At 43.5% G+C, this 12,336-nt stretch overlaps 1 protein-coding gene across 1 annotated transcript in view; it reads left to right on the top strand.

Moving 5' to 3' along the window:
* Nucleotides 1-5,155: 5,155 nt before the first annotated feature.
* Nucleotides 5,156-12,336, top strand: part of sash1b (SAM and SH3 domain containing 1b) — a gene marked incomplete at its 5' end in the record, with an annotated part of 68,316 nt that continues 61,135 nt past the window's right edge. The window contains one exon of the mRNA XM_080011746.1: nucleotides 5,156-5,635. Coding sequence (XP_079867872.1) covers nucleotides 5,156-5,635 — 480 coding nt within the window. The remainder of the gene's footprint in view (nucleotides 5,636-12,336) is intronic.

Here is a 12,336-nt window from a genome sequence, read left to right as displayed (position 1 = left end):
GGGAACCTTGCATTCCCATCAGCAACGCTCGCGTTCGGAAAATATATCCATTCACCGTTTTACGCTCAACGACAACAGACTCTTTAAACCAAGTTCTTGTGGTGGCCTGGTAGATGTAGGTTTGTTTTCTTACTTTTTTCTTAGTTTTCGCCATTTCCTTTTTTCTTTTTTTTTGGGGGGGGGGATCCACCAAACACAACATTACTTCATTTGAGGGGAAAAAAAAAAAAAAAAGTCTGAAGAAATCCCTTCCCGTTGAATCTGAGTTACGTCTGCGCTCCCTCTTGGAGCGTTTTTATCTATAGCAACGATTGGATGAATGAAGGAGCGAACCCCTCCCTATTTCCCCCTTTTCGAACATATTTTGGAGGTTTTCTTTTATTTATTTTTTACCGTTGGTCTGATTGCTTCCAGTTGTTTATTTGTCAAGCACTTAGAACAGTTGGACCGGCGACAGAGAGGTGTGATCTCTAAGGGCTAGCAGCGTACTAGTTTACCGCAGACGACCTTTGCTTTAACGTCATTTTCCGAGCGTCGCGGCCAGATGACGCGTTCGGGTCGGGGGTCGGCGTTTCGTTTTTTTTTTATTTAAGGCTCCGTTCTCGGTTCTCTCTTGAACGGAGCAGTGCTGTAGGAAGCGAGTGTGTTGGGCATTAAGTCAATTATTATTACTTTTTTTTTCTCGTGTGCGTCAGCTAAATTGCACAAGAATGTGCAGGAATTGTTTACCCACGGTTGAAGCAGTTTACAATTATTTATCCGCAAAAAAGAAGAGTCGATACACTGTAGAGGCAGATTACCCTGAATCTCAGATAAGTACTGGGAGCCCTGTAGGGGCTGAGAGTTGTGAAAGTTTGAAAGAAAGCCTTTGTTTGTCACGTACCCTATCATGTACTTGTATATTTTGATTTATGGTTCTCACCGTTCTCTGTGTTGAAGGTTAATTCTTTTGGTATTGGTTGGATTTGTTTGGATGTCATAGCGTGGCGCAAGTTATCTTATTTTTTTACACGTAGGGGGAAAAGTAAGCATGTCTCTCTCACTGCACAACAGAAACGGCAACGCCGTCTTTGCGTGCGTCGCTGCCGCTGGAGGTGGCCTCAGCGCCGCGAGGTGTTCGTGGTTTATTGCGTTGGCCTTCTTTCTCTGAAGCGCTCACTACGAAACACTTCTCTCCTACCTTTGCTTATCATGACTCATGAGTACAAACCCTCCTTCCTGTGTGTATATCTGTGCGTTTGTGAACATACATATATTCAGGAATATGTGTATGGGCGGCACTATTTATTACAATTCACAGACACGGTGTATTACAATAGATTGATTTGAGATTTTCTTTTGCTTGACAGTGTTTTTCTGTGCGTTTAGACCTCGGTGGGTTTGGTAGGATTTAGTGATTAATGCTGATTATTGTGTCAGTCTAGGAGCATTATCTGTTTGGGGACAAGACTTTGTGCGACTCCAGATCGCTGCCAAATGCTGTAAATACCAGGAGAGCGCGACACGCAGCGGATCGCGGAGGCAACGTGACATATGACGGCGGCCATGTTGTTTTCTGACACCAAAGAGTTGCTTAATTTCACAGAGATGTCTTGACTTTCCCGAGTGGCAACAGTCAGTCTGGTTTTGCTCGCGCTCTATGTCCAGAGGTCGTGTGTGTGTGTGTGTGTGTGTGTGTGTGTGTGTGTGTGTGTGTGTGTGTGTGTGTGTGTGTGTGTGTGTGTGTGTGTGTGTGTGTGTGTGTGTGTGTGTGTGTGTGTGTGTGTGTGTTGAGGGGGAAGGGAAAAAAAATACTCTCTGTACCGTCCAATACTGCTGAACAGTTGGTTCAGAAAAACTTGGAAAAGTGAATCTGAAGAGCTTCATTCCAAACTAAGTCGACTGTAGTTATTTTATTTTTTGCTTTTATTACATTTTTGCTGGAGCAATCTTATTCCATTAGAGCGCGAGCAAAAATGGAATATTCGCTCGCGGAAAATTGTTATTGAACTGAGTGTTGAATAAAAAATAAAGTTAAAAAAATAAAAAAAAAGTGGAAATGATTAGTTGGTTTAAAACTTCTTTGTTTTACGTCACATTTTAATTAATTGAGTATGTGCTTTGCAGATATTGACTCGTGATAATTTGGAATGAAACCCTTCGTTTTAATACCTTACTACTGAGATTAATCCATGTGAACAAGCAAATGTGTGGGTTTTGCACTATTTTTTGTACTTTGAATAATTTTGGTCAGTGTGATTTTTTCTTTTTTTTTTCTTTTTATGCGTTTGTTTTCTCTCCCACTTTATTTTTTATTTTTTTGCTTTGAAAGGACCAAAAACAGAACTTATGCCTCTATATGTAATTTGCCAGTTATGCTGAGCTGACTGCTTCACTCTCAGATATGATTTCCGTGTGAGTTTATTGATATTATGATATATTTATATACTTCAGAACAGATATATATATATAGTTTTAATTTGAATTATATATTAAAATAACTTTATTGTAATTTTGAGATAAAAAAAAAATATATATATTCATGTTAGTGTCAAAACAATAGCTGTTGCATACTTGCCATTATCCAGCGTGGAAATAAATGATTTCCGGTAATATATTGAACATGCTCATCTCAGTTCTAGGCTTGGCTCCTGCAGGAAGGTATTCCCTCTTGGATGGCCGCCGAGTCTTTATATAAATAAAAGTGTGGCCTCGAAAAGAAGCGCTTCAGTTTGCAACATATATGTCCTAAATGGTCTCTTATTGCACATTGGAGGATGCATGATATTAAGTGTTTACATACTTGAAACAGCCATGTATTATCCCTGTTAGATTGTCTGTCATGTATCTACAGTACCACAGAACAGCCATTCTCAGCACACATCAGACATTTGCCCACTCTCATTCAAACATGCCGATTGTGAGACTTTGTGTTTGTTTCCGTGACTATAAACGTCTGTTTGTTTTTTTTCCATTTGCTTCATGTAAACTCTTGCTTACCCTTGTACATGTACTTTACAAATGCATCAAAAATCGAAGCTAGGCTTGCAGCACCGTGCAGGAGAGGTCAAGGGTTTCTCAGTCGCCATACTTCCATCTCTGTCTTTGGGGATTAAAAAGAATAGGTGGAGTTGCAGTATTTTCACATAGTAGACGACTTTTTGTACAGTTTTATTAAAATAAATTTCCCATGGATGTCCGACTTAATCTGCTGCCACAAACAATTTAGACATGATGTAGATACAGTATATATAGATATTATTGTGCAATGGAAAATAAATGTAAAACAAATCAAAAGTTTGTCTTGGGTTTTGTGTGAACGTGTTTTGGGTGGATTGGTGGCAGCTGACAGGCTGAGGGTGAAGCAGAAATCAGCCCAGATTTGGGCTGTACGGGCCCAGCGGTGGCATGGTGCCATGGTGGTTTTGAGTCCTGCATGGTGGTTCTGATGGGGGTTCAGCCCACCTGGGGCACGGGATCTCCTGCTGAGAGTCGCTGGTCCTGTTGGGTTGGGGGTCCAATAAAGGTGAGTTTTAACGATAGTAAGTCGTCAGTTATGAGCCGTGTCCATACTGTTGTAGACATATTATTCATCATGGACAGAAATATCCACTATATTCATATTTATACATACAACCACCACCCAATACTTGCATCCTTACTGCCACCTAGCCCCCCATAGCCTCTTTTGGAATTTATCCAAATTGATCTAATGCATGAAGCACCCTTTTTAAATCCTGTATATATTGTAATTTTTTTTGTTTTGGTTTTATTTACTCGTAATAAACGGCAACCTGCATGCTTTTATTTTATCACAAATAGTAGTTGATAATAGAGATGATTATCATGGATTATCATCATATCGCGGGTTTGTACTGATAATATGCCGGCTTTTGAAGAAGTGCTTTTGGATCAATAATTAAAAAAAAAAAAAAAGCGCAAATACATTTTTATTTCTTTGCATTGTTCCAGGTTTGTTCCAGGTTTGTTCCAGGTTTGTTTCGTTTTGTTCCAGGTTTGTTCCAGGTTTGTTTCGGTTTTTTTCGTTTTGTTCCCATGCAACAGCCCTACCCGCGGCTTCCTGCAGGGGGCGCCCCGGGTCGCAGGACCGCCCCCCCCCAACCCGGCCGAGGGAGGTGGATCGCGGCGCGGGGCTGGAGCATCACTTGGGGTCTCGGAGGAGAGAGGGGAAGCACCCGAGTCGGATTCCACGGGAGGACCGCGAGAAGTGGACCGGGGGGACCGGGGGGGACCGGGGGGCTTGTTCTTCTCCGCCGGGGTTCGCTCTACTCTCGGGAGCACTTCGTGTCCGGGTCCCGGAACGCGGGGATGCGTTTGAAACCGGGACGAGCCGAGAGAAACAACAAAGCCACGGATCCGGTACCGCACAGCCTCCAGAGCCCGTCCTCTAGCCCAAAAACTGCGTTAGAACGTGGTTTGCTTTTTTTGTTGTTGTTGCTGTTGTTGTTTTTTTTCTGTTTTGTTTTTTTCTTTCTGTGAACGCGAGTTGGACGTTGATTGACAGGTCGGTTTGTGTTACAATCACTGTTTACAGTCAACGGACGCGTCGCTTTGCGCGGAGAAAAAGTCTTGGATTAGTCCTGGATTCGCGTTTCCCCAAACCTTCACGTACCGGGTCTACGTTTCCACGTCAAGTTTTTGTGCGGTTTCCCGTTCCTCCGTGTCATTGTCCGAGAAACGACATTTCTCGTGTTTGATAAAAGACCGAACCTGCTGTGCCGAGCCGTCCCGGATGAACCCACCTCACCCCGAGCGCCGTACTCCCAACAAATACCCATGACTATACGCACAACGATACACGCCATTCCACGTTCCGACCTAAAGGAAACTGATCATAACAATCGATGGAATCGTCCAGTTCGTAACCGGTTTCTCCCCAACCCTGACCTCTGACCTCTGACCTGTACCAGTGTACTGTGTGGTCGTCACTTTACTGTGCAGGAGAGAGGTGATTTGTCCGAAATGTCCCGTTAAAAAAAAAAAGGTAGTGAAAGTGACTCCCCGGCCCCGCGGACGCCCTGTTCCTGGAGACCCTGAACTTGGCCCCCTGGACAAGCTGGCCTCCATGCTCTGGGACCCAGATGAATGATGCTGTGAGGAAGGCCCCCCACCCCCCCCCCACACACACACACACACACACACATCCAGTCCCACCATGAGTCAGGGGGCAAACCTGGTTTTGGAGTGGCTGTCCACGCTCAATCTGTCCCACTACGTGGAGGCGTTTGTGGACAACGGCTACGACGATTTGGAAGTCTGCAAACAAATTGGGGAGCCGGACCTGGACGCCATCGGCGTCCGCGTACAGTACCACCGGCAGAGGCTGCTGGGGGCCGTCAAGGCCTTGAAGGAGGAGGACAAGACCAAGGCGCCCGGGTTCTACTTCACCCTGGAGCCGCTCAGCGCTGCGGGGCCCCAAACCAAGCAGCCCGCCAAGGACCCGACCTCCAGGAGAACCGGGCCGTGCGCCGCGGGGCCGGCCCGGCACCAGGCCTCCTGCCCTGGGAACCATGACCCCAGATTCTCAGATTGTAATGACTTTGTGACCTACCCCAAACTTAAACTCAAGATACTGATCAGGGATAAACTGGCGAAAGATGGGATCAACCTAAGCCGAGCACCGTACACCCACAAGGTAGGACGTTTCCTCCTTTCTTTTTTTCCAAGTGAGCTTTTAATAAAGGTGGTCCGTCAAAGGCCACGAGATCCAATTTGGCAGGCGGGTTTTTTTTTTTCATCGTGATAAACACTGTGTCAGATTTCTTTGATAGGCCCGTGCTCTCTCTACAGTCTAGTGATGATAATAAACCTGCCTCTGATTCAATGCTGCTGAAAATGACAAGTGCATTGAAAAATTGCTCTTTTATTACCCTGTTCCTATAACTTCTTAAGTGCAATCGCATTTTTGGTTCGTAGTTATGTTGTATACATGTTGTATGTAGTTATATTTTATTTACGAGTAGGAAGCCTCTCCAGTAGGGATGAAACAATTCCCCTTTTTCAATACAGATTCCGAATTTGTATTCACCGGTACAAGCCATTCATCCTACGGAACATTATATTATTATAGGCCGTATGTCTCTGTGTGAAAAAAAAAAGGCACAAATTCAAGTCACCTTTCTCCAATATCTGACATAATACCACGGTTATTTTATGTCCAAATCTTGTGTTGGAGGTTATTCTGGGATCACTTACTTTGGCCGGGTTTCTGCCTGTATTCAGTACCGGTGTCGGTCCTTACTCCGGTTTTTACACAATGCAATGAGTTCTGATTCAGTTCTGCCGCTATTATTGCCTTGGTGGGTAGAGCTTTCATGGCATTAGTAGAGAATGCCAGGATCTCCAGATGTGACTTTGGAAACGGCAGTATCCATGAGCTTGCTAAAGATATAAGAAGAAGATATACGAGCTGTACCCTCCTCTTCAGGTTGACCAAGGCTCTGACATATCCTGGGGTGACAGATGTTCAAACCAGGGGGTGCAACGTTCCTGACATGGAGACAGTCGCGCCACCGTCGGGGGGATTCCTCTCGGTTCGGTTCCCTGGCGCGCGCGCGCGCACACACACACACACACACACACACACACCAAGCTCATTTAGCTCATACAGTCGACGCTTTAGTTCCATGATTGGTTCAGTTGGGGAGTAGAGAGTAGGTCAGCCTACATGGCTCCGGGTCAATTAGTGAATTAGTCTAGACTTCCAAAGAGGAACCACTGTGATACGTTACGATCACAATTAGGAAAAATAAAAAGATTGGCTTTATATGCGCCATAGCAATGCTTCTCAATGTGGGGCCCGGGGTCCGCCACGGGTCTTTCAAGAGGTTCCGTGGGGGTCCCCAGCGAAATCCTTGTTTCATTTACATTTACTGGACGTTAGTAGTTAGAGAATGTACAATATTGACTGTTTTGATCCTAGTGTCTCTCTCACCCCCCTTACTATCGTATAGACAGGTCTAAGTTTTGACTAAACCATATCTAACGATAACGATTTTCTCGGATTGGGTTCCCAGAGACAACATCTTATCACATGGGGTCAATGTTTTGAAAAAGGTTGAGAATCGAATCCCCGCACACTACTAGATAGCCATTGGCCGTCGCCCCAGCAGTGACTGTGCTCATATACTGAAAGCCCCCGATTTTGTGTTTCCAGGGATGGCACCAGACCGAGAACCTCCATAATTCACCTTGGTACTGTTCTACATTCTGTCCCCGCTCGGTAGCGTCACGTTTCAACCCCGCCTCTTTAACAGTGAGTGGATGTGATCCGGGGAGAGGGCGAGCCAGACGCCGCCTCCGAAAGCCCCCACGGTCCTGACGCCAAAAGTTTGATTTGAGCCGACCTGCGTGTCACAACACATCACGGAGGCCGCTTCCTCCACCAGCGCTCACCCTAACCCTCACCCAAACAGCAGCTCGCGTTAACCCTCCATCTCTAACGTTGTTTTGGATTCCACTGTTTTTGCTTTTCTTTCCCCCGTCGCTTCTCGCTCGCAGAGATGCTGGAAATCGGACTGGGAGAGAAGAAGCTTTTAAAGCGGGCGCACCGTGCCTACTGTACGGCTGCCGCTCTACTGTATAACGGTGCCGCGTACACAGTGGTCATTAAAGTTTCAGACGCTACAGTAAGTGCTCAGACGCACGTGGGACGTTTTGTAGGTTTCGCACCAAAACAGACGCGGTCAGATTGAGAGAGGTTCTCTTTGGCGTCCTCCAGACTTCAAATCACAGTCACTGGATTTGATGGCTGTAAAAGGACAAGATACGTGAAAAGTAAGTAGGTCATATAGTGTGTCTACTATATTGAATTCCAGGGTATCTCAATGTCTCAATGTTGCGTTCTTATAATCAAACAAATTATATTTCATTTTAGTTCTTCAGCCTAAAACCATTTGGCTAAAAAACCGAAATGCAAATAAATCCCTACACATTCATCCAATAATCTGATATTGATACATAAATACTTCATTGCTCACCAGAGGGAATGTGTCACAGCAGCTCACATAAAAAAAGAGGCAATAATAAACCAATGGAATAAATATTTTAAAAGGAAATGGTGATATATATGAAAAATGTCAAAATATACAATAAAACCTAATTGTTAAGTGTATATGACAAACCTGTTCATAAACAACAAATATAACCTAAAAAAAAAGTAAGAGTAAAACAAAAAATATATATTTAAATTGAAAATAAACCAGAAGATTAATACATTAAAAATTAATAAACAAACCTAACAGTGAACAGGAAATATGAACCTAAAGATAACAGAAAATTGGTAATGTACAATAAACCCCAACGATAAACATTAACAATAAGCCTAAAGAATTGACAAAAACAAGAAAAATGAACCAAAGAATTTAAACAGTACACAGGATGTTTTCAATTAGCGGATATTTGCGTCCATCGACGTCTGTAGCTGCTTTATTTGAACTGGTGCATATGTCCCTGTAATGGCTTTTTAGAATGTGGAGTGGCGTGGCCTTTCGGGTTCAGCAGAGTTCCTCCGTTCAGGTGCTGGGAGGATGGAGATATCTAGGCCAGTCCTGCGGGTCCTGCTCTCTGACGGGGTTGGGCGGAGGGGGGTGGTGTACAGTAAGTAGCTGTAGGCGAGGGACCTACGCGCCATGGAAACAATCTTCTGCACAGGAGGAAAACCGACCCTCCCAAACAGTGTTTAGTCACCTCTGCCTTTTGTGTTTGAGACGGTGTTTATTCTTTTTATATTTAAAGTCGTGAGTTTAACCAGCTACATGTCGTTATCGGCCGTATAGAAAATGGTGAGTTGAAATGAGTTTCCTCAGTGGGTGATGTCACAATATAACATTTGGTCGCGTCACAATGAAATCTACAAATAAGTTGATCTTCGCTGGTCTTCTCGTGTAGATTGTGACAACAGTTGTGACGGAGCCTAAACGCAAATGAGTTTGCTGCAGACGGCAAAGTCCCCACCCTCGAGTACCCGCTGTCGATATTTCACAAAGAAGTACGAAAACAAGGAGGCTGGGCTCGCTCCACTCAGCCAACGAAGACAAAGCAGCTTGACAGCTTTGTGTCTTGGCGTTAATCAAATTGCAGGGAGGGAAAGTTGTCAGCGGGCTCAGTGGGGATCGGGCCTCCATGAACGGAGAGCGAGGCGTGGACTCGGGAGACTGTGCTCTCTCTCGCTCTCTCGCTCTCTTGCTCTCTCTCTCTTTCCCTCTCCCTCTCTCTCGCTCTCTCTCTCTCCATCAGATCGCAACCCCTCCAGTCCTAATGTGATTAATGATTTATAGATCTGCAATCGCATGATGCCCTCACAGTGTGGATTCTGGAGTGCAATCCATTCTCGCTCGGCAATGTACTTTTCTGCCTGACTGTCCAGCGGTCACGCATGAGTAATTCCCCTGAGCCCCGCGTGGCCTATTAGTGGCGTTGAGGGAGGGAAAACAATTAATGCGATTTAAGCTGGTTGAGCCGTAAGTGACCTGTCGCCCGGCGCATGGATGAAGGTTTCACTTTAAGTTGTCGAGTGAATTATACATGCAAAGACCAAAAAACTAAAATAAACTCAAACCCCACAATTACTCGTAGATCTCAGCCTCCAGCAGCTCAGTTAATATTCACACTGTACAGGCCGTTTGAGCGACTAAAACTCTTTTGCACATTATACCATTGGGAGATGCAACCCCGTGGGTGGCTCAGCAGGATTCATGTGCTTCTTTCAGCCGGGGGAGTCCAAGTTCCTTTTTGATTCTGGCAGCTCTGTGTTTGGGGAGAAAAAACAAAAAAAACAAGTCTCCTTCCAGATAATGTTGAGTATTGTTTCAGTTTGTGTCTCATTGTTGCCCAAGAGCTCAGCTTTGTCACTCGGCCCAACGGTTTCCTGTAGACCAGGGCGATAAATCGCATTAATGTCAATATTGTGACACAAGACTCAATATCGTCTGGGATTTTTGTGTGTAAATATCCTAAGCACAAACAGTCATCCCCAAAATATTGTCAAACTACTGTTATCTAAATATTTAATATTTGATTTTGTTGCTGTGCACAACGGTTTTCACTGTCTTCTCCTGTTTTTTTTTGTTTTTTTTCATTGTAGAACTGTAGCGTCACGTCCTTCAATAATCCTCATAACCCATCATAAAGGCTGTTCTTGGAAGATTACATTTTTTTTCAATCCAAAACACATTCAAAACAGTTAGAGCAGGAACCAGCCATGTACTCCACGTGCTCGTTGTCTAAACAGCCAAAGAAGTGACCGTCTTTTGTCTTTTTAGAAGGCTTTTAATTGTACCGGGGGAGCAACCGGGATTGCCAAACAACGGGAACGGACTCTGCAGAATGCCTGGGTGCGATGCACGCCAGGAGAACGGGGAGCAAAGCACCGTTGATCCGAGGGATCCGTCAGTATTTGCTCTGCCAGGGGCTTCCAGGACAAGCAGAAGCAGCAGGCGCCCTTTGTGACAGGACGCTGCTTGAAGAAAAGCCGACTGAATGGCGCTGGAAGCACGGGCTGCAGCAGCTGACAGCTGTCCCTGCCTTTGTCACCGGGAAACAGGCGTTTGAATGCCACTGTTTTATGTCTCCAACGTTGGTTTGGAGACACCAGCAGCTACAGTGTGCTAACGTGAGTGAGGGTGGAAAGTTACTGAGTGCTTGTATTCTACTTATTTTAATAATTCCTATTATCCTCCTTTTCAACTAGGGATGTTAATTAACCATTTAACCAATAACCGACAATTCGAATTTTGACCGATTAATACTATCAGTTAAATAGTTAAAAAATATTATTCAAAAATAAAAAAAAGTAATAAAAAATAAAAACCTTGTTTGCATGGTAAAAAAAAAAATGGCTATACAATCTATTTCTTAAATACAACATCATTTTTCCCCGACCTAAATGTATGCAGCTTCTTATAAAAATGGGATTACTCCATAGGTTGAACAAAGAGTTTCAAATTGAGTACTTGAGTACTCATGCCCATCCCTAACCTCGTCAACAAAGCGGAATATTGCCATTACCAGGATATGACATTTTTTACATTCGTCCATTCCAAATAGAACATTTTAATCATGTCTGATAACTGTTAATGATCGGTTAATGAGGGTCGGCTATCAGTCAGAAAAATATATCTAAATTAGCATCTCTCTTTTTTCAACAAGTTATTATATAGGTCTCTGAGGTCCCCATAACATGTTTTTGAATTTTTTTGCTGAACATACAATTCAGATTATGCCTTCTAGCCTTCTTCTAACATACCTCTATCCTGTTCCAGGACGCTCTGTTCAGTGGGTGGTGCCTCCCTCCTGAGGCCCCCAGTTCTGTGAGCTTGAGTTCCGGGTACCGTTGTATGAAGTCAGTAAAAAATTTGAGCCGAGAAATTAGCAATCCAGTTGCTGAATCTTCACTCATATTAGATCTCAAGACCTAATTTAAACTGCAGATCAACATTACTGACAATACACAATTATTTTTTAAATACTTTTATTACCAATTACTAATACTATTTCCATCATCTGCAGTTTTGTCGTGGACAGTCTGTATTAATTCACCTAATAATTAATTAATAATTAAATAGATAATTAATAACAGTCTCATTAGGGCACCACTTTCTTTATGCCTCGATGAAGGAAACTAACATGTTTTTTTTTTGTTTTTGTTTTTTTGTAAATCAGTCATCAAGCTTAATCAGTCAATCTCATATCTAAAGTGTGCGCTCCATTTATCTTTCAGTGATCACAGTATTAACGGAAGCTAGATATCACAAAAAAAAAGAACGTCCAAAAAAAACCCAAGAATAATAAAATAAGCATTTATTTATTTGTTTTCTATAATACTTGGTTAGCATATGCAATGTAAATAAATTTAAAAAAAAATAATAATAATAATAGAAAATCAAGAGGGAAAGCATTAATGGAAGATAAAGTCATCACTGATTGACAGTAATGGAGAGAATGTGTGGTTATAGATATTATAAAGGGACCGGGCGATTAAACACAATTCTAAGTTGTAATCTAAAGGTTTAAGATCTACTAAACACCAACTCTGATCAGTTGCTCGGCAGAAGGAATATTCTGCCGCTTCAACTTTCCATGGAGTGGACGCTTTGTTATACAGCAGCTGGAAGCCCTGAGGTGGTCGCTTATTCCGTTCCGAAACTATGCACTTCAATGGGATGAAAGAAAGACGGCATCGTTGGATCTTCCGTTCTCCCGTTCCGGGGCAGCGTGAGGAAGTCGCTATGGCAAGCTCGAGGTTGTTAAGACATCTGTAAGGTCGCTTTGATCAGATCCGTTTGATGGATCGGGAGTGTTTCGTTTTGAACTGCTGCTGGCTCGATCAAAGTTAAC

This window comes from Zeus faber (assembly GCF_960531495.2).
Source record: "Zeus faber genome assembly, chromosome: 13".
Taxonomy (NCBI): domain Eukaryota; kingdom Metazoa; phylum Chordata; class Actinopteri; order Zeiformes; family Zeidae; genus Zeus; species Zeus faber.
The sequence above is the reverse complement of the archived record's forward strand: the minus strand, read 5'-3'. Positions and strand labels throughout refer to the sequence as shown.